Here is a 27,259-nt window from a genome sequence, read left to right on the forward strand (position 1 = left end):
CCTGTCTTTGCCCACCTGCCCCATCTCACTGTGCCTTGTGCAATTCTGGCAGATGTAATTTGAGTTGAAGGGCTTTCTCCTTGAAACTACCTCGATGGGAACACCGCCAACAATGCAGTGACAGTACAACAGCTTGCCTGGCAGCAGAGAGGGCCCATAGTTCTTATTACACTGCACTCGGCAAAATATCAGAATTGGAAAGAATGGATTTAGAATGGTCTTCCATGTGGATGCAAAATTGGTAATGGTCTCACATCCCTGCTTCCCTTAACTGCATCAAACGCATCTCTTTTTTTATTTATTTTTTATTCTGCCCTATACTGCCGTAAAATTCACCTCAAAGGAGAGAAAGTGTTTTTGTATGTATCTTTCACTTTAATGGATTTTATAACAGACAAAACTCATGTTAATGGAGCTATTTCAGCTGTCTGAAAAGTCATAAAACACTTCCAAGTGTAAATAGTCAGCTTATCTATGCATTATTTCAAGAGTTGTTACAGACTGTGAAAATCTTAAAGGGATAGTTCACCCTAAAATAAAAACTCTGTCATCGTTTACTCACCCATATGTAATTCCAAACACCCATGACTTGCTCATACTTTATATTAGGTGGCCTTAACTACTATGTAATAACATTAAATACATACAAGACTATGTATTCACTGTGTAACTACATGTTGTTCTGCAAAATGCCCACATTTGCTGATACTGAGGTTGAGGTACAGGTAAGTTTAGGAGTAAGGGTAGGATTAGGGGTTAGAGTTAGGTTTTGGGGTAAGAGTTGTGTTAGGGGCAAAGTTAATAGTGTAACTACAAATGTAATCAAATGCAAGTAATTTAAATGTAATTACAATGCAACAACATGTATGTACATAATAAGTACACTGTATCAAATGGTTAAGTACATTGTAGTTAAGGCCACCTAATATAAAGTGGGTCCAAAATTTTTATTGCATTTTTTCTTTTTATTTTTTCATTCAGTGAACATGCATAGTGACTGAGACTGTCTGTCCATAACATTCTGCCTAACACCTTGTCCTAACAAGATGCGACGCAATAAGATTCCAGCACCAAGCAATCTGTCTATCAGCACCAGGTGGGACACAACACCATGATATTCATACACTAAAATGAGGACAATTGCCAATAAAATTCAGAAAACAGAGCAATCACAGGTTTATCATTCAATAAACAGTCTATTTATTGAATGCAACTCATTTTCTCACATAAGCTCCATAACATTTTCTACGGCAAGCCCCAAGGAGATAATTACACAACCACACACATACACAGGAAAAAAGTTACTTTATGAATCACATCCTTCTTCAGTCTGTTATGATTATGTTCATGCGATCCTCCAGTTGTTATTTTTCCGATCTCCACATGACACGGAAGCAGAAAGAAAGCCAGAATGAGCGGGTTTGTCTCCCATTTGCCATTCTGATCCGGTGTGTGTGTGTGATAGAGCTCCGACTGAAGAGAATGAGACCTCAAGCACAACATTCGGTAGGTGTGTGATACCCCCGGCCAAAATCAAGTTGTTCTAAACTGGCTAGTGAGATGCCGGCTTTAATATACTGTAATAAGAATATTTTTAGACACATTTTTTTACTGTGCTGCCTGGCACAACGTTGCAGAAATTGAAACCATTCCAAAAATGTAAAGCCCTGTCGCTCATCGTGTGTCATGGCTGGTTAGGACAAAAACTCTGTTTACATGGAAAAGCCTTATATCGCGGCATATCTGGTTAGGACGCGGTGTTACATCTCCTTTTGTGTTCCACAGAAGAAAGAAAGTCCTATGGATTTGGAAGAACATGAGGCTGAGTAAATGATGACAGGATTTTCATTTATGGGTGAACTATCCCTTTAATGAATGCCTATCTCGATTCACAGATATGCACATATACACACATTAAACAAACAAAAAAGCCTGATTCTCTGACGAAAACAATGGGGCATAACAAATGTTACGCACAAATAGATTAATCCTTAACTGGCATTTAAGGTGTGATTGAGAAAGTACTAATTGTTTCTGTGACTTAAAAAAAATCTTGTACCTTGCTTACTTTTAGTAAGTCAACTACTTTGCCTAGTCTAGCTCTTTTTATAGAAATAATTTGCATTTGAGCTACTTTAAATTCACAATTGTTTAACTATTCTATGAAAGGCAAATAAAATCAAAATATATTATATTAGATTTTAAATAAACTATGCATGGCTTTTGCCTAGCCAAAAACTGCTATATAAAATAATTTCATACATTTCATATCTATCTAGATGCAATCAAAACCTGACCTGCACTGTTCTACGTAACAGATGTGACCACCTCAAATAGCCATCGATAAACACAGAATGACAATACTGGTGAAGTAAAAAGTACATTTTGGTTTTCAAAATGTTGTGTAAAAATCCCAGAAGTTTGGCGGCCAAAACGACAGGCCGAGTGGCCAAAAAGCTTTGGTTCATGAGCAGGATGATTCAAAACCCTGCAGTCTCACAATGGCCCCTGCGCAGTACGCCTATGAACCAAAGAGGCCTCTCTCAGCTCTCCACAAACCGAACTATAGGCATGCTTGATCCAAGCTCACCTTCAAGTGGATTGACAGTGTTTACCTTGAAAAATCTGCTGCAATGCCTGTATCACCCCCCATCCCCCCCCCCCCCCCCATCAAGCTTTGTCAAGCTTACAAAAACTGCAGGGCTACAACCCCTGTATACAAACTGCTTGAACACTTGAAATCTCTTAAGGTGACGTTTTAATGCAGACCTTGTGAGTGATGTCTTTTTTTTTTTTTTTTTCGGAATGTACGCTACAGAAAACAAGTGCTACTGTACAGACCTGTGAAACCCACACAAAAAATATTGTTTACTCTGTATAATCGTAGCTTTGATAATGACATATTCGAATATGAATTTACAAGCAATTTACAAGTGGCTTATATTCAAAATAGTTGCTTAAATCTTTGAGGAATTAAAAAAAGCTCTATTCTTACAGCAAACCATAGATAATAGAGAAACTCAAGAAGACGCCATATCTTTGGAGGCACAGCAGACCCTTTTTTTTCTCTTTACAGCTGAAGTCTGGCAATACATGACAGGTAAGAGACAGAAAGCGCAGCTGGTGACGTTTTCACCTGCCAATCATGGAAGAGCAAGGATATTCACCTCACCTCACAAAAATGGCCACCAGATATTAGATAAATGCAGATGTGGCTTAGTGATTAATATATGAAATATTGTGATGGCCAAGAGGCTAATACCTTGCTTATTTCCCCAAAACAGCAGCACTGAAATGCTTTTGAAAATTTTCTTTTCATATATATGCTATATTTGCACCCTGTTACAAATAATCTGTGATCATAACATCATAACAAAAACATAGAAAGAGTTACAATTAAGTTGCATGCCATTATTATAATTTTTCATGTAATCAAAATACATTTTCTTTAAAGACTAGGGTATTACAAGGGTGAAAATAAAACTCAAAACAAAAACAAGTTGCAAAGAGTAAAAACTATATATGGCATACATGATTACAAGACCTTGATATTTTACATGTGCATACAGCACATTAGCTTCATAAAGCAGCACTTCATATGATGAAAATGTTCATTACTACGAAAGTGATGAAATATTCAAAATGATGGTGTACATTGAATAGTGTCAGATTATTAAGTAAGGTAAAAGAAACAGTGACTATAAGGGCAAGTCTGATAAACATCCTGTTTCACTGCAAATTTTGAACTCTTAAACAAAAAGCTTGTTTCAAAGATAGCTGAATGATCACTGATTGCTGTTTTTCTCGTCTTTCATGTCTAATTGTGTATCACAACTGCACTGGAATTCCTTGGACAACACTGGAGTGCAAGGAAATAAAATAACCCATTCATTCAGTAGTATGCCTAACAAAATGTGAATGTGTCTCTCAGTGCTGCAGTGAAAATAGTACACAAAATGACAAAGAAGCATCCTGAGATATTTGATCTAATATACAATTTGGCTATGTGTTTTGATTCACATTGCATGGAGTTCATTGAGCATGTTTGTACAGTATAACGTTCAGTAATAGGTCTGCAGAACAACGGTTTTGCATTGTAGTCCTCTATTTGAATAGCATATTTCGATGTTCGGACTGCAACAGAAAACCAATGAGTCAGACTTCAAGCTAACCCAATGTTTCAAATGCACCACTCTTTAGACTTGACTGGATCACAAATGCAAAGCAACCCATACAAAAATGTAAAAAAATTTTTAAAAAAAATAAATAAATGGTACAGTGATAGTATCAGATGGTAATACCATGGTACTTTGATATAACACGAAACTGAAATTCATGTACCACAGTATTTATATGTACTCCACGGTACTTACAAGAATACCATGGTAGTACCATGTAGAAAAACATAGTAGTACCATGTTATATGTAAAAAACAAACAAAAAAAAAACAAACAAACATGGAAATACAAACATAAATGTTCAAAAACCATTATAGTACCATGATATGTGTCCAAAAATCCATGGTAGTACCATGGTGCATGCCCAAAAAAACATGATACTACCATGACACTTTTAATACTTTTTTGTAAGTAAAAGCTCTGCCAAACTACAACATAAACAACAGTCTTTTGGAGGTGATGTTCTGATTTGGTTTCACAGTGTACAGTGACAGAATGGAAGAACTGAACAAAATAAATATGAGACAAACTTCCATCACAAAAGAGCACTTATTTGTAAATGGAGGATCAACACAATATTCCTAGAGGCTGCTCGTTTGTCTTATCTCAGGGTTCCAACACAATGCAGGGTCTAATCACCTACTTACAGGTCATGTTTTCATTGCACAGATGACCACCTCAGTTGTCCAGTCAAATCACCTTAATGTAAATGTATTTTCAACCAAAACAACAGAAAAAAGACAAGGAAAAAACACACATGCAAAACATAAAATCTATTCCTGACAGTAATATAGAAGTTCTGTTTATAAAGCAGAGGTGGGCGGGTAACTAATGATTATTGTGCTACCAAATAAGATCACTTCTAAATTCTAAATAGGGATTAGAATGCCAAAAATCCCAAGTCTATAGTAATAAAAGCAAAAATGCAATTGCTGAGTGCCGTGAATGAAATACCCAAGCTTCAGGAACTAATCCAGCCACATTCAGTTTGATACAGGTATGCACTCATCACATGCTGTGATGGGCCAAACACCTGAAACCCCACCCTATAATCTGCTTCAGTCCACCATAGTGCTGGGTCGGACTTCAAAGCAGTGCATCTATTTTAGCACTTAGCATTTTGTGTACACACTTCCATCCTGGACCACATATTATTGGCTCATAATTGACTGTCTTTCAGCAACTAGTTGCCTTGCAGACATCTTAAAATGCTGAAATCTTTGGAAATCGCTATCTGCAGGCTGATTCACTTGTATAAGAAAAGTGATATCTGCAAAGACAGTACTTGGGTACTTTTTAGATGAAGGTGACTGTGGCATTCTAAGTGAGTAAATATTTCTACACAAAAAGAATTAAACGTCTGACTCAAGACTAGGTATTTTCTTATATACTCGTCTATTGCTAAACTGTGAAGAGTTGAGAACCCGGGGAGCTGAGTATGCACTAGTCTTGTTGGCTACATAAGGCATCACATGCTCTGAAATGTACATGTCATTGGGTATTCGACCATCCCTGGAACAATATGAGGTGGTGGACTTCACAGAGGACCTCAGATTGTTCTCATTCCTGGTTTTGATGGGAGCCAATTGTTTGTAAATGTCAGATGAGCTCCTGTGGACCAGGCGTGTGTCGTCCCGTATAGATTGCATGAAGGGGTTGTCTGTTGGGTGATCAGGGTAAAGTGACTTACTTCGCTTGCTTTCCTCTAGGTTTCGGTTAAAGAACATGGACCTGCTGCCAAACAGTTTGTCAGCCTTGATGTTAAACATGTTCTCATAAGGGCTGTCCTCAAGGAAGCGGTCCTTCTCTTTTAGGCTGACGCTCCGCGCCGGCCGGTTCAGGTCAATCTCTTTGGGCTTCTCAAGTATGATATTGTCAAAGGAATGCTGGCGGCTGAGCCTCAGTCTGTTCCTCCTCTGTACGTGCGGCCCATCCGTCTGAGGCCAGTAGTGGCTGAACATGTCATCATCGTGCATGCTAGGGCTAATCATGGCCTCCTGTAGCATCTGGTCCTCACTGATGTCATAAAGGTTGCCCATGTGGAGGCAAGCCTCGCATCGGTTATACGGGGAGCGTATGGGGGCGTATGGCCCCGTGCTATAGTTGGGCACCTTGGAAAGACAGCTCCGGCAGTGAGTCTGTTTGAAACGGTCGTTGCTTTCATGCGGACTGCTGACATTCTTCTCTTTCAAGCTATAGTGTTTGTTGTAGACATTGTCTGGCAGGAGGTCGGAGTTGCTTTGATGCAGGGGGCTGCTGTTTAGATGGATGATGGGCTGGTCGCATTTCCTGTAATTGTCATTGTGGTCGGAGTAAATTTCGGAGAAATCCAAATCATCAGTTGTGAGGCCTCGGCCTTCTCTGTAGTGCTGTGGTTCTGAGTGCAGACTCAGCTCCCGTTCAGAGTCTATGGTGTAGATTTTTTCCCGGCCCACTCCGCCCTGCTTATTCTTTAAGTAGGACAGCTCTACTTCGCTGCAATCCCTAGGGTATTTTGACGTCATCGATCTTTTTTTTAAGTTATCCTTGGGCTTCAGGTGCTTGTTATTGTCAGGATCCTTGTAGGAGGTGGCCCTGCTCGAGCAGTCAGAGATATCAGAGTGTGCCGTGTCCTCTGGCAGGTACCTCTGACTCTTCATGGACAGACGGGGGTCTGGGGCCAAAGTATCAGGCCCCTGGGTTTGACGTAATGTATCCACTGATTTTTTCCACAGAGCTCGAGGTTTCGCATTGGTCTGGGCCGTATCTGCACTCACTGCCACCTCGACCGTATTGGGGTTTGATTCATTGAGGGTGAGGGGGTGTTGACCTTGAAAGATGTAGTTGTTCAGGTGGTCTTTGTGGCGATTGGTTAGATAAGCCTGCAAGTCGCTGGAGTCTCCATAAATATCCTTTTGGGCATAGCTGCGATTGTCTGTGTAGATGAAGTTTCCTTTCTCAGCCATCATGTCCATGATCATGGGGCTGGCCGAGTGCATGAACTCGCTGCCACGTTTAGGAGAGCTGATCCTGGAGCCACTGAGGTTTGTCATGTTAGTCATCTGCTTGGCAGACTTGATCAGCTTAAGCATGTTGGACTGTGGGCTGAAGTCCAAGTCAGATGACTTCTTTTTCATGTCGATATGGACACCATGAATGCAACTCCATATACCCTATGGCAAAAAAAAGAGTGAAATCCATCTCAGTACTCATACATTAACTGCAAAACAACTGACACATTTTCCCCCAAAATTATGGCTTCCAAACAGTGTCTGAAATTAACTTCCTTTATTAAAGAACAATAGTTGCCCCTTAGAATTGATTTTTAGGGTAATTTTTTTGTTGTTGTTGTTTTGTTTTGTTTTTTTACCAAACCTTACAGAAACCATGTCGTCCCTTTATGTCAAATGTTTCAATTGAATCAATAAAACGAAACACATTCTCAGTTCTCTTGTTATATGTAAGTTCTCTTACCTATAACATCAAATCAACATCAAATACAAATACAAAAGAATGTCAGTAAGTCACAATGCATTAATGCCAACACTCTGCAAGAATACATTGTAAATATTTAGTCGGGCCCTAAGTTAAATTAAATTAAACCATTCTCTCCTGTCTATCATCACAATAGACTTCAAAGCATTTAGATTGCATTTATGCATTTTAGCTTTGTTAGTGTTTTCTTCACATTGTGTGTTTTTAAATTTCACTGTTATTTTTTCATGTTTGGAGTTGTTTCTGTTTTCATCAAAACCTACTTCATATTAGCTACACATGCAACAACACGCCTCTGAGACAGATAAAACAGAACTATTTTTGACAGTTGTGATTTTAAACCCCATAACTAGATAGATATTCAATACTATGAACTATATCAAATGTATGTAACAGATTATAAAAACATTTTAAAATATTTTTACGTGGGTCATTATTCTTACTTTCAGTGGCATTTTTGCCCTGAGCCCTGGCTAATTTCTGGTCTGCTTATAAAATTCCCTGATGCCTGCAACCTCTTTGAAAAAATAATATGTAAATTTCAGTTCTTATTACTGTATTATAAGATCCTCTATATCTTAATTTTCCTGAAGAGACTTTCAAATAAACCTATCAGTGAGACCAGAGGGGACTTATGCAGTTTTAATTAGGGCACAGATAAAAGCGGTGGCAAGAATGCCATCAAATACTATGTATTAAAAAATACATTTAAAAAATGCCAAGGGGTTAGTGTTGAAAAGCACATTTCCTTTCAAACGATCCTTTCCCCTTACTTTTTCTATAAATCACTTTTCACCAGTAAACATTCTATCAGTTATGCTTGTGTCCTCCAACTCCCATATTTCATTACCTTAGAGATGCTAATTAGAGCCACCATATTCTCACACTGACAGCATGTACACAAACCCATCAGGGATCAAAACTAAACAAAGACATACTGAGCTGTTGTCTGTGCTAGAGATCATGCTGTCAAAACAGACTGCTGCACTGTCATTTTAAGCTCCCTGGCCATGAAATAAGTGGTCTAAAATCTTATTTATGACAAACTTTGTCTTTCAGGGCCTGGCCATGTCAGAGTAAAGACTGAGCTTAAACACTAACTGGATTAGCACTGATGCTCTCACAAGTTATGCTGAGTGATATTGGCTGTCCCTCAAGACACAGGACTCAGGAAAACTCAGGCTGAGGACTTCTTCTGTGCCATGACATTACAATCAAAAACTGTAAAGGCCCCTGCACACTACATATGAAATCTAAGAAGGAACGGGTGTGACTGCTCACAATTTCAAGTAGTTGAACTACAGTCCAACTAATTGTTTGAAAGTAGTTAGCTAAAGTATAAGCTACTAACAAAAAGTAGCTAACTACACTCTATTTAAGCTAATTAAGGGAGAAATATAATTTAAAATATATAACTAGAAGATAATATTATTAATAGGACTGTCAAACGATTAAAAATTTTAATCGAATTAATTACATGATATGATTATTTTTTAGTCTAATTAATTGCAATTAATTGCATATATAAATATTTGCTGAGAAAGCCCCTCAATTAACAATAATTCAATATATAATTTAAAAAATAATTATAAAAAGTTTTATAACATTTGAGTAGGAGGAAGTTGGTTATTGCCTCAGCTTTTTTGTCTTTAAAGCTGTGTAAATATGACATGCAATGTCATTGTGCAATACAATGTGACATGAAAACAGTGATGTAGTGTTCTGTAACTTTACAACGTAACTTGTTGGAAAAGTAGGTCACTAAGGGAAAGGCTACTCTGCGATTTTGAAAACAGTTTAAACAGAAAATTCAATTTAGAAAACAGTTTAGCAACTTTCACTCTACTTAAAAAAAGTTAGTAGAGTTGCTACATTTTGTTAGTTACTCCCCAACACTGAATATAACTTCTTAATGCATCAACTTTATGTTTTTTATGACCAGGTGTGATTCTTTTCACTGAATGACACCCTTACCCTGCTGATGCTGAAAAGCAGGCCAGGTTTGCCTGAGCAGACGCCAGTGAAGCAGTATCGGAGTCTCCAGTAGAACAGGTGCTCCCAGACAAAGGTAATGAGGCTGAGACCCATGGCGGTCGCCAGCATGTAGAACACTCCAGCCATGTTGTCCACATCCAGCTGGCTGCTCATTACCTCGTTCTTCTCATTGTGGCAGATCCCAGTCAGCCACTGAGCTTCCAACTCCTCCATCTCACCTGAGGAGAGACACGTCATCAATTAACTCCATCTCCCATTTCACGTACACCTCAGTGGGCCGCACTGCAACCATCCACAGATATATCCTCCTGTCCCACAACTCCCTGTGCGCTAACATGTCAAAGGGAGGATCAGTAAAATTATACACTCAAGCTTTAGCCATATGTTTGCACCATCTGAGACGTTTTTTCTCTCCTTCTACAAGGTGCATCTGCCAGGAGGGTAACGTACATCACTACTGTGAAGTACAGCATATAGTATGGAGAGAGAAAAAATTAGCTGCAGATGTCTTCGAACGGAGCTTTAGACAAGCTCCTGTGTAACCCTGAATTAAAATGAAAGTTAAAGCTAAATAATTTATCATATGGACATTGCTGCATAAGAATAATGCATTGCAATAATGCAATAGTTCTAGACTTTAGCACACTGCATTAAAACTCTTTAGGACAGTGCATTTTTAACACAGAGACAGCTGCACCAATGAATATTCTAAGATGTTGGAAAACCACACGCACATGTATATGTATATAAATGCACATATTTAAAGACCTGATGAAACTGACAAACACAGCTTTCTGTCCTGTGTTGACTTACTTCCTACTGAAACAAAAAGTATGGGTCGAGCATATCAAAAAGCAATAGAGCATTTTACTGGACAAAAATCTGTGTAGTGCATGATGAGTCATATATAAATATTTTTATTTTTTTATTTTTTTCAGAAGAGAAGAATTTACATTTTAAATGCATTTACCTGCTAAAAATTAATTTTAGAAAGTGTATTCATGGATTTAAAGCAAACACACATGGACTAAAACCCACAAAACTTAAATTTGATTTTATGAAGGTCTTTTAAAAGAATTTGAATCATGCATTTTGTGTTGGGGACTCTATGTGCTGTTTGTACAATTGCTTTCACAGTAAGTTCACTGGGTTTTCATGCTGTCCTATCTAACATGCATGACACAGCAGCATGGCATTCTGGACTACTTTCAAATTTGGGAAAGCAGACACTAACCATCTCCAATAATAGCAAGGATGGCCAGATCCACCGGGCGCTTCCAGAGCGAACCTTTCTGCAGGGCGATGCCGTAGCCAGTGGTGGCAAAGATGTAGCCGCTGCCAATAGTCACTAGTTTACAGCCCTCGTCCCTACCGGCCATGTAATTCAGCACAGCTGCGTCGTAAATGAAGGCATCAAGTTTGCTGGTAAAAAAGAAAGAACAGAGACACTATTTTCAATGGCAAATAGAAAGGTTAAATGTTCTGAGTCATTCTCATCTCTTAACACTGACTTAATGCCACCAAAAGGCACAAATGAATCCTAACACATATTAACTTTACAGCAATGGTGTAGACATAATGGTGTAGACGTTGAGTCACAGGTTTCAGGTGAGAGACAGCACAGGGATGCAATCACACCATTTGCAATTGAAAAATACAGCACAATAAAGCTTTATTTGATTGGCATTGGGCCTAATGTGATTAGGACTGGGTGATAGAGTATATCAAATATTCACAATATATTTGTGTTGATTTTGATGGTGATATAAAATTAAGTAACATCAAGAATATTGTGATGATTTTAATGCGCTTTTTATTTGTCCATGAAGTTACCTAAAGACTAAACTTCGCAATCATTCCTTGTATTAAAGCAATAATAGAGAGAGATGTTTTAATAACAACTCGAATGCTTTAATAGTACTCAAATGTTTTGTAGCGATTTAAATGCAGCATAACTAAGTTACTGAGTTTCTAGTTACTAAGGCCACATCCACACTAATGGATTTTCATTTGAAAACTCTTTTTCAGTTTCCTAACATCATCGTTTTCCAAAGTGTGTGGTTATGGAGAGCGTTTTCAAAATGATCTGTTTTAGGTGGAGGAAAATGCCATTCTAGTGTGCTTGAGAGCTTTAAACGTATAGTGAAATTCATGCGTTTTCAAATGAAAATGTATTATTGTGGATGTGGCCCAAGTTAGATTTATTTCAATGATTCCCATAATAACTAAAAAAAATTATTGAAGTCTAAGCGTTTAATTTTTATATATATTAAAAAGTTTTAGTACAAATGTATGTAGGTAAATATTGCAGTTAATTACTATTTTAATTATTTAACTTTTATAAATGAAAATAGTTATATATGTTTCTTCCTTGTATTCATTTGCAGAAAACATCCTTTGATTATTTTTGACTATATTTTTACTGTCTTTTTACTTTTGCGTTGAACATTTAGAATTCTGAATCTTATGACCTTGATTATTTTTTTAACTAGATTTTTTATATATTTGACTTAATGGCAACAATGCCTGTTTGGTAGAAATTATTGTCCTTTAAAAAAATATCTGTGGCAAAAGGTCTTTCTTATCGTAAAGGAGGAAGTAGGAACCAGGTGAACAATCACGAAGACTTTTAATTAGACACAACATAAAACTGCTTTTCAGCATAACCATACATTTACGCACACACATAGCTCCGTGTGCTCTCTCACTCCGTTGGCTTTTCAGCCCAACACGCGGAATGCACACGTTTAGCGGCTGCATGCATCTCTCTCTCTCTCTCTCTCTCTCTCTCTCTCAAACTGGCATCTCCGGCTCCTCTTTATCCCCCTCCCGGCTGATTGGGGTTACTCAGCGCCAGGTGTCCATCCTTACGGTTCGGCTACGCCTTCCTCCTCTTCACAATATCATTATTTTATGCTATTTCAGATAAAATTCACAATATCAAAACATATCAAATATTCTCTCAGGGTGTAAAATACTGAGATTTTTTAGCTATTTCGTGCAGCCATAAATGTAATGCACAATAGCATGAACACAGTTAGTTATAAGGAGCAGCTTGTACAGAGCTGAGATGTTGTCTCTGTATCCAGCCTATGGCATCATTACATCTGTGCTCTTAATTACGAAGTAGTGGAGCCTTGTGCTATTGCTTCTGTCTTTGAGCCTTCAAGCACTCTCCTTTGAAACGGGGTCAGGACTGAATCCACATGCATGACTTCCTCCTTAGCTAAATCAGCCCTTCACAACCAACAAATCCACCTGAGCTCTGATCTGTGGATCTCATACCAACGTATGCACCCTGAGTACAAGTATTCAGAAATTTGTAATTGTACATCTACAAACTGACATTTGGAGCTACAGTGACCCAGTCGTCAGACGCAATCTCTCTGTTGGAAAAGCCTTTGTCTAAGAGTCATCAGTCTGGTTCTCTGACATTTCAAGAATGACAAATGTAACTCAGGGATCACACTGACATCCACTAGATTTGCTCAATTATTCTTTTGTAGTGGGTGCTAGCTGGCTGGATCTGCAGTATTTGTACTGATGTGTCAAGCTGGAAGAAATGACATCCAAAAGAAGGTGTCTATGCTTTATTTTATATACCAAAAGGCAATTTAATAAACCGTACGTGCCGTACCCCTCCATGAATACACAACGGTGCAGCCTTGCTGCAGTTTAGTTATAATGAAAGCTATTTAATATCCCCCGCTGATGATGTATTGCGCTCCTCTGTCACAGTCCCTAATAATGCTCTGAAGGAGCATTGCTTGTATTGCATGTCTTACATACAGTAAAACTGTCAGAAAATGAACTAGGGATGAAATTTGATCATCATTGATTTTTATCACTTTCATAAAACAGAACTTGCACAAACATTGTGCTGGAAAACAACCTTTTATGGTGAAATTGCAATTTTCAACACTGTGACCAGAATGAGGGAGGAGTTCACAATGGCTCTCCAGGTGAGACTGGACCTCAGAGCTGATAAAGGGAAGACAGTTACCTAACTAAAGTGACACTGATAGCATTTTGGAGTATGTGTGTAATACTTACCCAGTCTTAAGACTGACCAGCGCATCGTTCACCCCGGACTGATGGTACTTCACCATGTACTGGTGCATGTCTGGGTAATTCTTTTTGATGTTCCTCTCTGTGCTGCCATTTGGAACCGTTCCAAAGCGGAAAGGAGGGGAGTAGGAGTAGGGACTCTGGAACTAAAAAGTAAAAACACATTTTAAAAAATAAATAAACAATCAACAAAAACACAACAGGACATAAAATTCTGCACTGGCAATAAACAAATGCAATATACTGAACTTGGACTTTTATCACTTACACTCTTAAAGATACCGTTTCCAGTAATAACCAATATGGGTTTTACAAGCTGATACCATATAAGAAAGCTTTACAAATAACTTTATTAGTTAGTTCTTTAGAAAACACATGTACTGGTGTGTTAAAGAACCCAGGAACCTATACGCTGATCTGAAGAACCTATAATATAAGATTAAGATTAAGCTTATTTAAAGGTGTGTCCATCATATTTATGTTGTGCTGACATGTAGCAACGGAAAAGCATTATGCAAAAACAGACATACCAATGCTTTTGTAGAAATATCCTATTTGCAGATTGGATTGTGCAAAAAAAAAAAAACATTTTTCAGGCTGGTCAAGCTAATGCACATGTGCGTCCTCAAGAAAATTGATGTCTCTATCAAAAAGGTGATTGGATCTTTTAACTATAAGGTGGGACTTTCATTCCTACAGCTGCCATATTCAGTATAACAAAGAACCACAAAGAACTATTGAAGAACCTATATTTTTTTAGCACATTTGTAAACTTAAAACTTTTTGCAATATTGTGGACACATTTTACACCAGACCCTAAAAGCTCTGTCTGCCTTTTCTCACCATTTCAGTGCATACAATAGATACATCCAGTCCATTGACCTGTAGGTAGACTAAGTTTAAGATGTGCTTGATAGGGGCCAGGGTAAAAGTATGATGCAAAATCACAGGACTAACCCAGGCATGTACAGCTCTGCACCTTTCTCTTTCCTTTACACTCTATCCTGCACTTATTCATAGTGTCAAAGTGCTTAATTATGACCTGTGCCATAGAGAAGCAGCATTCGTAGGTAGTCAGAATGTATTGTTAGTTTACTGTGCTTGAATGCCTCTGCCGTTTGTTTATTGACTGTTCTGCCAGAATTGTGCCACTTCAAAGTGTGGCATTATGTGAGGCTGGCAGTGTGCGTCATGAGTGCAGGCCCTAGGCTTTCTCCTTTCCTATTCTCTCTTATTCCCTGTCCCTGGCTTCTCTTCATCTCCTCTGGTTTGTTCTCTTTTTCTTCAGCCCACACATGTCTTTAGGTCTCCTCTCAGACATCCATATTATAGAACTGTCATTGCCTGTCTTTTATACCAATTTATTCTTGATTATGTTGCAAACTGTGTCCTCTCCACCTGGGATAAGAGGCATTGCAGAGTTCTTCTAGAGTCAATCTAGACCTTCAAACATCTTTTCCTCTCTCTTCTCCACTTTTTAAAAGAGAGTGGCCTCCATACTTGACACAGTATGGTTTTTCTTTTCACTGGGCAGCCAAGTCACAAACTTCTGTAACAGTTCTTGGATTGACAGTGTGTATCTAAAAAATTTTTTTTTATTTAAAAAAGTTTTTATTTGGATTATGAAAACGCATCCACACGTTTGTGTTTCTATCACGATGGGAACTTATTATCGAATTCTATTGTTTTATACTGAGCTAATGATATTGGCTGTCCCCAAACCCTACTCCTGAGCCTCACAGAAATCTTTTTTCATTTTTAGATTTTCATTAAGCCATTTCTTAGTATGTTTATTAAGCCGTTTCCCTTTTGGGGACTGTTGGCTAGTCCCTACAATGTAGGTTATTTCAGGTTTTACCATCCTTGTGGGGACATTTGGTGCCCACAATGTAGGCAAAACCTGGCCCACACACAAGCACTCCTATCTTGACTTGCACAAATGTACAATGCCCTGTATTCTGTGGATAAAATCTGCATCAAGGCACAAACTACATCATGCTCAAATGCTGAGCTTACAGTCAAACACCAACAAAAAGTCCCATGATAGCTAAACAAGACAAATGACTCTACTCTAAATAGAGCTCAGCACTACATAAAGGAGTTCAAAATCTATGTCAAAGAGGTTTGGGCTTTCTTTTATTCCTCTGATTGAAGAAAACGTCTAAGCATTCTAATTATTTTAAAGGAGACTAGACCACATTGTCATCCAACACTCAGAGCAGAATGTCGCTGAGCTGCAAGATTATGATGAAAGAATCTCCTGCATTCTCTGGCCTGAAATAAATACTAATTAGTTGTGAAGTCTTTGTTTTCATGTAAAGAAGGAACACTGGTTAGGCTTGGATACAAGCCACATGACAAAAATATTCAGTGTCCAAAATAACTTTAAGCCTGCAAGATAAACACTCTGCTGATCTCTGTAGACTGCAGTTAATATCCAAGCAGACACTGCAACATCTTACAGGATCGAAACCACTGAGCTCCCATCAGTGGTGTAGGTTTCATTAGAACTGTACTGTCATTGCATTTCAGACAAAACTCTCATCTTCATAAACATAGTGTGATCACAAAGGTATAAGTGTCATTATCTTTATTAACCTTATTAACAAATTATTTTACTTTGTTTATTGCAATCTTTCAAACAAACATGAATATTACAGAACCCATGGCATAGTTGCAGTATACAACCCTCTAGCCTAATTGTTTGATATAATCTCAGACAATTTTAGCTAACACTGGTAATAAGCAAAACAAAGAGCTTTTCCCAACATGTGAAAGCTTTTGTACAAGCAAGAGATTCAGGTTTTAGAATGAAGAAAACAATGATTATGTTTAATCAAAATCTTCAAAATAATTATCAGTTTTTTTTTTTTACATTAGATAAGTTTGGTTGTTTATGTTCATAAGTGGATGGTATATGAGTAAAAAGAGAAAGTCAATTTAGTTTTAGTTACCATAGCATTGATTTAGTGAGTAATAACTCAAAATTTTAAATGCAGTAATATCAATATTAGCTTGTAACTGCAACGTGAGCATGTTTTGAAATATTGAGTGTGTATAAATATACACAGCGGAGATCTACAGTATACATCAACATTCAGTGCGATGTTTATTTACATACTGTGATAAAAAGCAGTTATTTGAGTGACTCAGTTATTGATTTCATTCATACAGTATTATCTTATTGATTTCTTTATTAATTCCAGAAACATGTGTCCACAATTAACCCTTTGATGAGCAATCATTAAAAGTTCAACATTACCTGCATGACTCTTCAGTTCTCTAAACAGTGATAAGTTCTTAATTAACTGGCAACTTATGCAATGTTTTTTCAACATTGATTACAAAAGACATACACCTACAGCTGCCTTATTGTCCTATGTTTGATGATCTGTTCTTGCATGGATCAATATATGTTTGGAAAACAAATTTTGGTAATATTAATCCTATTTTAAGGTCACTTGTAAAAAGTACCATGGTAATACCATGTTTCTATGGACATGTACTATAGCAGGGGTACTCAATTAAAGTTCCAAGAGGTCCGGTCTCTACATTTCCTTCCCAGCAAAGGTCTGGATAATAATATGTAGTTTACATAGTGTCAGTAGTTATATGGCTAGGAAATTATGTATTTTTTTAAATAGTTTTTTATAATTTGCCACGTTGGCAGCAATAGTACTTTGTAAAATATATATATATTTTTAGGCACTAGTGAGGATGTTTTAAAAAATAATGCCATAAATAGTTTTCATTTATCACTTAATGTCATACAAAGTTCAGTAAACATAAAAAAGCTAAATCAATATTTGGTGTGGCCACATTTGCCTTTAAAACAGCCCCAATTCTCCTAGGTACACCTGGACACAGTTTTTCTTGGTTGTTGGCAGACAGGATGTTCAATCTATTTAGGCTGTCTCAATTGCTTCTGTCTCTTTATGTATGGCGCCACGTTAACGTTTTTGATGTTAATGTTTTTGATGTTAATGTTTTTGATGTTAATGTTTTTTATGTTAAAATAACCACACCCGCAACTCGTATGTACAGTAAATTAGGCTTTATATGGAACCTCATGTCTATAGCGGGGAGGGAGGCAACACGCGTGGAGCGGGAATAAAGCGTGCAGATTTCTCTCCAGCGCTGAATGTGCTTTATTCCTGCTCCAGAGAGAAAGATTTCTCTCCAGCACTTTATTCCCACTCCACACGCATATACACGTATGCTTACACAATCACTTAGCCAGGTGTCAGATAACTAGAACAAAGATTTAGAGCTCAGTCCGGACTGAAATGTTCTTTGGTATGGATCCGGACAGGAGTCCGCCTATTGCTTCTGTCACAATGACAAATTCCTTGTGTGTGCAAGCATACTTGGCAATAAAGCTCACTCTGATTCTGATTCTATTGAGTACCCCTGTACTATAGGAATATCATGGTATTCATTGAAGTACCTTGGTGTACTATGAAAATACCATCTACCAATAAACTATTTTGTAAATTGGTGTTGTTTAATGAGATCTCAACTTATCAAAATGCTTTGAGATAAAGAATTTGATCAGTTTTACCTTTTTGTCACTCAGACCAGTCACTTGGTCAACAAATTCCTCTTGAATCATGAAGGCAGCCAGGTTAGCTGTGTAACTGGCCAGGAAGATGACAGCGAAGAAGGCCCAGACAGACACTATGAATTTACTCGTGGTGCCTTTGGGGTTTTGCACAGGCACAGAGTTGTTGAATACCAGACCCCACAACAACCAAACTGCTTTCCCCATTGTGAAGGAAGGTCCATGGGGATCTGCGGAAGACACACGTTTTCATTATCATGTCTCATTTATGCACAAGCATTCTTCTGGGCTTTTATTTTGATATAATATAATCTTGCCTATGCATGGTTATTAAGAGTATTTGCACAGAATAATAATACAGCCCCTTACTGCTCAGCAACGATGCAGTTAATCTTTATTTTCTTGTCTATTTCACTGAAATTTTGCTTTGATCCAAGTGGGACTGCATGCAAGAGCTCAAAATATTCATTTTAAAATATTTGGATGAATGCACAGAAATGCAACTGGAAATCGTTCCTTCGTAGGAGGGTGTAGAACTAGGCATTCCAATGTCAATTCAGTTCATCTTTAGATTGCTTTGACATGCTTCCCTTTTCAAAAATGGAACATCTAAGCTTTAAATGAGTCATCTAACACTAAGAAATGCTTTTCAGTTCCAAGCAACAAAAGCACTCCAAAGGAGACTACATAAATTAGATCTGGTACACTTGAAACAAATGAAAATGGACTGACACTTTACTGAAAATATATACTGTATCTATGTAACAAAATACATACTTATTTACATGTATAAAAATGTCATTTGTTTAATGCAGCAATTAATTAATTAATTGGTAATTAATTTGGCAATAAAATGGCTCTAATTTCAAGACATCAAATCTTTTTTTTAAAATACTTAAGAATTTTATTTGTAGAAGACGCAAGTGTTGCAAGAAGTTGCAAGTAAATAAGATATCTATGCATGATTGCAGAACATTCACTTTTGATTCACAAGTTATTGTCCTCCCCTAAACAACACAAAAATTAATCAAAGTGTGATTGGTGGTTTAATATGTCAGTCAGACGGCCCTCTCATAAAGTATATTCATGAACAGTTCTTGGTCAGAATAAGATACAATATACGGCACATTTAAGGCCCAAACATACTCTATGTATATACGTGAACGTAGATGCATCTTTCTACGCAAGATCAATTTCATGCGTCGTTGCACTGTGAAATGTGTGAGAGCGCAATTCATAACCTAACGCAAGTATGCTGTATTCTCAGTGTTGCCACAAGGGGCACTACAGTGGATTTTCTTTTTTCAATCAACAACTGTTATGGCAGAGCAGCGATTTGAGGAGAGTCTTGCCGAACAAGTTAGGTTATACAAACATATTTTTCTGTCGTCTTTTCAGCTAATACAAAAGCACACACTCCTCAACTGTCGACATGTGGACTCCACCACATCCGTTTTCGGCGCATTCAGGTCCGAGGTTTGTAACCGCCAGAGCAATGCAAGAGCACATGCTATGCATGTACAACGGGACCACGCGATGGCCATGCGTTGGCGAAGCACTTGTGTATCTGTTTGCGTACTTGCATGAAGTACGTTTGGGCCCTTAATGTCAACACTTTGGCTCGCGAGACTAACAGTCTTTGACTAGTGAGAGTGACAGGGCAGACTGTCTTGTCAAGCATAGACAGAGAGAATACTGACAGTTTATGAGATCTGCCGGAATGCCAGAAAATCACACAGAATTGCCCACTTCGAGCACTGGCTCTATCAGAGCAGGCTAAGGATTTACGAGTGTGGCTGAGACTGAAAGCCTGACTGCATTGCAGGGAGAGAGCAGCATGAAGTCTGAGCTACAGAGGGGGTTGTAGCTGAGAATGGAAGTTACATACCTTTGCCCTGAGCTAGGTTCCTGTTGAAGCCTAAGGGGCTGATGTACTCAAACATGAAGACAGCCATTGCAGTGACCAGCAGCAGCATTACAAACATCATCACCCAAACAGATGCACTGAAGGGCTCTGCAGAGAGAGGAGCAAGAGACATGTAGAGATTGGGAAGAAAAGACACAGTCAGCAACTATTATCCATGCACTTTGCTTTCCCAGTGATATGTGACTATAGACAAGCTGAAGAGATTAAAGAGCTTTACTGTGGGAAGTAAATGGGAAACTGGCAAGTGTCCATTGAGGAGGTTTTCCAAACCCTGTAATTATTGGCCTTATGCTAATTAAATAATGGGTTGCTGATCTAGTGCCATCAAGCATAAAGGAGCACAGAGGGTGCCATGAATTTAAAAGCAGCCTATCAAAGTTGAGTCTACTTCAGCGGAACCGACTCTGGAGTGAATTCAATAAAACATTTGTGCATGGTATTTTAGTGCAGAAAACTATGTCATTCTGTATTCAGTAAAAACCCGCAATCCATTTCCACCATCAGCATTAAAAGTAAGTCTTTGTCATTCTGTTCAGTGCAAACACGCCTTCTATGTAAATTGGGTTAATTTAAGCTATTTGCCTGATGTTTAATGCTATGCTATTAACACTCACAGTAAGCAGGTGGTAAACAGAATTTTATTTAAAAAAGAAATGTTTGTCATTTTATATTGACCATGGCAGCAGAAATATATCAAATGATGAAAACAGACATTTTATATATCAGCTGATTTTATCTTTAAAAGAACAATGCACGAAAACGTGACAAATATAAGACCAAATACAAGACCTTTGTGAAAGGATATGCAATAAAAACCATTAAATGCTGATAAAAATACATCTTTAAATTCATTTTGAATGTAGTAAGTAACTTGTACAATTAAACTAGCTGTTATTATGTCTGATTAATTTTAAACCTATTATTACATACGAGGCTAAATGTGCATTCAAGCAATAAAGACGCATATCGCTTGTCTGCTGTGCAATTTTACTTTGATATGCCACATTGTCTTTGGAAGTGTTGTGTTATAAATGTGAGGATGTGTATTCAACAAACTGTTACACGTACAGTTTTTTTTAAATGTTCAAACACCGACAAAAGTTGAAAATGATTTGGTCAAAAGTTCAAAAATAACCTATTTCTTCATTATAAACCATAGGTATCACTTTATAACATTATTATATTAATAATGCTTAAAGGAATACCCTAATATTGTTCCAAACCCAGTTGATTTTCTTTCTTCTGTGGAACAGAAAAGGAGATGTTAGACTGTTGACTGAGGCTAACGTTCTGCCTAAAATCTTCTACGGAGGAAAGAATATCATACGGGGTGTGTAAATTATGACAGGATTTTAAATTTTGGGTAAACTATACCTTTAACAAATCATTAGAGCAGTGCTGCTCAATGTCCTCACTAAAAGCTTCTTGTCTGAAAAGCCCGGAAGGGCAGTTGCCTATTGTGTGACATCATGATAATTTCATCTATAGGCCTTTTGGATCTTCAGTTTGATGAACACGATGGTGCAAAGGTCCTCATTATTTGGGTGAAAATAAGACGTGCCCCTTAAAATTGTCCTGAAATGTCTCCTGTGCCCTGCAGATAGTTACCTAAAAATGCTGATGGAGAAACAGTTCCATTGCTACGGGATACCATCACACTAATTCCTGTTTCAACGAAGGGGACAGAGAAATCAATGACCTCTGAGCGCTCCTCATTGATTGTCAGGGAGCCCACGGCCATGACTGCTTTTTTGGTCAACACCTGTGGCAGGAGACAAGACAATATAGAGGTTGAGACAATAGCTATGAAACACAGAACACCTGCACCCAAGCAGGGATATTCAGATTCAAATAGCTGTATGTACTATTATCCCTGCTTAAAAAAAAATAAAAAAAATAAAAACAGCCTAAGACGGTATGTGCCATCAATAATAATAATTTTCTTTATTTATCACACATTTGCACATATACAGTGAAATTCTTATTTTTCACATATCCCAGCTAGGCTGGGGTCAGAGTGCAGGGTCAGCCATGATACAGCACCCCTGGAGCAGATAGGGTCAAGGGCCTTGCTCAAGGGCCCAACAGTGGCATCTTGGTGGTGCTGGGGCTTGAACCCCCAACCTTCTGATCAGTAACTCAGAGCCTTACCCGCTGAGCTACCACTGCCAGCCAAGTTGGTGTTCAGATGGTTTAACTGATCTTAGCAGGCCTTGTTTGTTCGTATTAGAGGGCCGGGCTCAGAGACTAGCTGGTTGTCCAGCTATACCAGCTGAAGACCAGCTTGGCCAGGCCGGGAGACCAGCTAAACCAGGTTAAACCAGCAAGCTATCTTAGGAAATCCCTGATGAAAAAAGCCAGCTTAAACTAGCCTAAGTCGTTTTCTGTTCTTAGCTGGTTTAAGATGTCTGACTATGTTTTAGCCTGACCAGCTTACAAGTGCCAAAACCCCCTCTAAACCCAGCAAACAGATCAGCTATACCAGGGTAGGAGACCAGCTAAAACCTGTAAACCATTTTAGGCTTGTTTCAGCTGTTCTTTCCAGCAGGAATTTTGCAGTCGACTGAAACTTTAGTTCCACTATTTCACTCCTTTTGAATCCAGACTGAACAAATAGCTACCTTCCTTTTTCAATTTCACATTTGACTGCTATCAGGCGATGACTGTTACAAAATAGCTTCAACTATAAAGAGATGCATAGCTCCATTTTTTATCTGAAAAAAACTTTTTTCAATCTAATGTCTGTTTTGCCCTGTAAATAGAAAATCTGTATTCAATAGCACACCACATCAACAGAATTGTCTATTGAAATCTTCTCACCTCTCCCACCATGCCATTCCACACATTGTTGATCTTCTTCCCATGCTTCCCATTGGTCACTAGATAAAGATCATACGTGAACTTCACATTCCGAGCAATCTTCTTCAGGATGTCGATGCAGAAGCCTTTGCAGCACTTTTTAATGTACGTTCCACCTCCCTCTGTGGAATTGCTGTTGAAAAGGGCACATTAATCACAGCTCAACATGAAGCGAAATATCTGAGTCATGATGTCAGGACCCATTTCACATCTAGCTGACTGTCGCATTTTCTGGATTGTTTCATGTATCCACCTTATTCCTGGGGTCTTACTGGGGAAACGGATATGGGATGAACTTCTGCCGTAAGTCATTCTGTAGCATTCGCTAATTTAGGCAGTGGTCATTTAGACCCTGTTTTCAGATGGTATTAGGATGTGAATCGGATGATCCAATAACAAGTGATAAGCACTATATACAGGTTTAAATGAGGTGCAAAACCTTTTGTGATCGAATCATAAAAACCACATACGGAGGTAGTCAAAAACGCATTTAAAACACTGTAAACACCATCCAGGATGCAGCGAAGTGTCACTTCTTATCTGTCAATCAATCGCTGTGCTAAATCAAGAGTTTAAACTGTTCATGACATATGGCTTTAAAAGGAAATAACTGTCCGGTCGGAAAAATTTAAAAATAGCTAACATATACATCTACGAGATCTTTACAGATCTACTTCAGTGTCTTTGTGTGCACTTAAAGTAGATGAAATTTGAGCTGTACCTAGTGCACCATTTTTTCCATGCTTCTTTGTCTTTTGCGACATTTTTCTGGTTTATTAATTTATGATGTAGTGATGATATGTGCCATCATGAAACCCTCCCCTCAAAACTGATCACAACTGCTCACAGGATTTGTGTGATCAACAGCGATGCGTCTCGCCTGACCACATGTAATCGGATCACCCGAGATACATCTTAATACTGTGATGATGTGCATTAATTATAATACATGTTGTTCTTCAAGAATCCAGTAGATGGCACTGTTACAGCAAATGTTAAAAATGGTTTGAGAAACAGACGTACAAGACCTACATGTAATGTGCGATCAGTCAATAAACAGAGACATGTTGTGATCTGAGTCAAAAAGTACCAGCTATAAACAAGGTCTTAGTGAGTTTTGTATTATGTTTTGCTCAAGTCGTTTCGGCTTAAACATGTCCTTGTAGAGCCACTTCTTTAAATCATCCTCCCAAACCTCTATTAAAGATGGAACGGCTATCCATATATTGTCCTTATTAAGCTCCTTTAGGCTGTGCTCACACATCTAGAAGTATGAATGAATGATCAACACCGCAACTAAAAAATTAATGAACGTACGATGCAACTACAACTGTGTTTACTTCTTAGCGGAAGTACCTGCCACATTTCACGCAAAGCATCACGGGGTGTAGGAATTAGGTGGATAGGGAGTATATATATCCTCGTGGGACCCCGCGTCCTCTTGCGTGGACATTGTTTTTTGTCTTTACAATACGCTAGTTTAAGGGTTTAACTTTTGACGCACTAAGTCATGTGATAAAACAATATGGTGTCGATCACAGAGAAGTCTGGCTTTGGGAGAAACGCCAACAAAACTACATCTGGTAACAAACCTCATTAAGTTTTTACACTGAAACCTGTTTGAGTCAAAAGACTAGAGTCTCTTGTTTCATCAGATATGCCACTATGATCATTTGAACGAAACACTATATTTACTGTGCATTTTCACATTGAGAAAAAAATATCTTTCAGAGGCTTTATATGGAGTTAATAAAATAATAAGGTGCATTTCGGACTGTTCTGAGACAAGTGCAGACAGACAGCACACTGGAGGTTAAGAAATTCACTAAATAGGGAGCAAGGGAGCATCCTCTAGCTTTCCTATGCAGCTAAGTGCATTGATTCCTAAAATTCGACCAAAAGTTTAGTTTCAGGCTGCAGATGATGTTTGCACCACTCAACATGGTTGACAATGGTAATCAGTACATAGATTCAGAATTTATAATGCTACATTTTATTTTAATTGACATTAAGGACTGTCCGATGGCCCAGGGCTAGTGTGAGAGAGATTCGGGCCAGTTGCTAGAACTGTCAATTGCCCGATCGGGCCAGTGCTGCATTTACAACATTATTGCAAGCAGACAACAAGAGAGAGCACAAAAATTACACAAAGCGAACAAAGTCTCCTAACCAAGCACTCAGAGATGAGTGAGTACAATTACATTTAGCTTGCAAATACAAGCGCATAATATACTGGACGTGCCAAGGCAGAGTCACGTGTGCGCACAAGAGTGTGCAGACACAGAGCGCGTTCTCTTATAACTGTCCTTGCTCTTTTCCAAGTGTCTTGGCATAACAATTACCAATGTGTAGAAAATAGCAGAAAAAAAAAAAAAACCCACTTCATGAATTTCGTAGCAGGATTGCATGTTTAGCTCAACATTTTATTTAAGAATCCCTGCACATTCTGTGTTCACAGTATGTGAAATTCCCACATTTTTCATTTTAACATGTTGGTGAAAATTCATAATCCACACATTGGAACACAAGAAATCAACAGTTCCCTATCTGTCGCTCACTCAACGTTGTGTCGATGTAGTGACACTAGGAGTCACTCTTGGGAGCTCGAGACACCTCTGGTCTTTGATAAAAGGCCAATGAAAATTGGCGAGTGGTATTTGCATGCCACTCCCCCAGACATACAGTTCTAAAATGAGCTGGTATGCAACCACTCATTCAGATTTTCTTTTCGGAGCCGAACGGTCATGCTCATTGAGCTGAATACTACTGTTCATTCACCTCTGCTGGATCTGACGGCGCATTTCAGCGGCTTCTCCTTCCTCTGCACTGGTGTACTGCAGAGAATGCCCCTGGGCGCTTCGGCAGAAAAACACGAGAGTATATTTTCTGAAAGAGATTTTCCTCCTCTAAAAGAGTATATATTTTTCTATAAGAGCGGCACACACGGAACGTCTTTTTAAAGACAAGTCTTTCTAAAGATGCCTTTCCGATTGTGTGTTATTCCTGGTTGCGGTCGTTATCTCTCAACTTCGGATGGTCATAATCGCTGTCTTTCGTGTCTGGGCACGACCCACATGGAGGCAACGTTTGTGGATGGTTCATGTTCTCACTGCGAGAACATGACCATGGCAATGTTGCGGTCACGGCTTGCTTCCATAAGAAAGTAAGCCACCCCAGCGGCTCCCCGCCTCGGTCCTTCTACCTACGGGTATGAGGCCAGCGCGGCTAGCACTGGGGGCGATTTTGGGACCCCAATGGGATCGTCTCCGCCGGGTACCCCCCGCGGACCTAACATTCCCCAGCACGCTCGTCTGCCCCAATCGGGCTTCCGGATGAGTTCGCCGGCTCATCTCACGGCGAGTCTGGCTTCTTGTTCAGAGCCCGCAAAGACGATGAGCTCTCGAGCGCAGCATCGGAGAGCGGGCTTGTCCAGTCGGACGAAGAAGCCTCAGCTGGGCTTCCCCCTTCGGGTACATTTGCCCAGTCACAGGCTGATGCCGAAATGATGGACATGCTTTCCCGGGCGGCCGCGAGCGTTGGTTTAGAGTGGAACCATCTGCTCTCCCCTGAACCCTCGCGGCTTGATGATTGGTTCCTGGGCTCGTGGCGCCGCTCAAAGTAGCCACGCCTCGCTCCAATGCCATTCTTCCCGGAAGTGCATGAGGAGCTGACGAAGTCATGGGAGGCACCTTTTACTGCCCGGCCCCGATTCCGCAGTTCCCCCGCTCTCACTACCCTCGATGGCGGGGCGGCCAGGGGCTATACAGCGATTCCCCCGCTGGATAAGGCGCTCGCGGTGCACCTATGCCCGCAGAGCGCTGCCACCTGGCACGGACGCCCTAAGCTCCCGTCCAAGCCCTGTAGGCTCACGTCATCCTTGACGGCTAAAGCCAACAGCGCTGCTGGACAAGCCACCTCTGCCCTGCACGCCATGGCTCTCCTGCAGGTCCACCAAGCCAAGGTGTTGAAAGAACTGCACGAGGATAGTTCCGCACCAGAATTAATGCAGGAACTGCGCTCGGCGACCAACCTCGCTCTCCGAGCGACGAAGGTCACGCCGCAGTCTCTCGGGCGGACGATGGCCACACTAGTGGTCCAGGAGCGCCACCTTTGGCTCAACCTGGTCGAGATGGGCGAGGCTGACAAGACACGGTTCCTTGCTGCCCCCATTTCCCAGGCGGGCCTATTCGGTGACAC

At 39.3% G+C, this 27,259-nt stretch overlaps 1 protein-coding gene across 1 annotated transcript in view; it reads right to left on the bottom strand.

Annotated features, from left to right (window-relative positions):
• Nucleotides 1–4,515: 4,515 nt before the first annotated feature.
• LOC127450085 (glutamate receptor ionotropic, NMDA 2A-like) overlaps nt 4,516–27,259 on the bottom strand; it is a 264,291-nt gene continuing 241,547 nt past the window's right edge. The window contains exons 6-13 of the mRNA XM_051713824.1: nt 23,024–23,195; nt 21,812–21,965; nt 20,165–20,290; nt 18,277–18,506; nt 13,701–13,861; nt 10,882–11,069; nt 9,627–9,865; nt 4,516–7,330 (exon numbers count right to left, since the gene is read on the bottom strand). Of these exons, the coding sequence (XP_051569784.1) occupies nt 5,531–7,330; nt 9,627–9,865; nt 10,882–11,069; nt 13,701–13,861; nt 18,277–18,506; nt 20,165–20,290; nt 21,812–21,965; nt 23,024–23,195 (3,070 nt within the window). The 3' untranslated portion in view covers nt 4,516–5,530. The remainder of the gene's footprint in view (nt 7,331–9,626; nt 9,866–10,881; nt 11,070–13,700; nt 13,862–18,276; nt 18,507–20,164; nt 20,291–21,811; nt 21,966–23,023; nt 23,196–27,259) is intronic.

The sequence above is a fragment of the Myxocyprinus asiaticus genome, chromosome 13, assembly GCF_019703515.2.
Source record: "Myxocyprinus asiaticus isolate MX2 ecotype Aquarium Trade chromosome 13, UBuf_Myxa_2, whole genome shotgun sequence".
Taxonomy (NCBI): Eukaryota; Metazoa; Chordata; class Actinopteri; order Cypriniformes; family Catostomidae; genus Myxocyprinus; species Myxocyprinus asiaticus.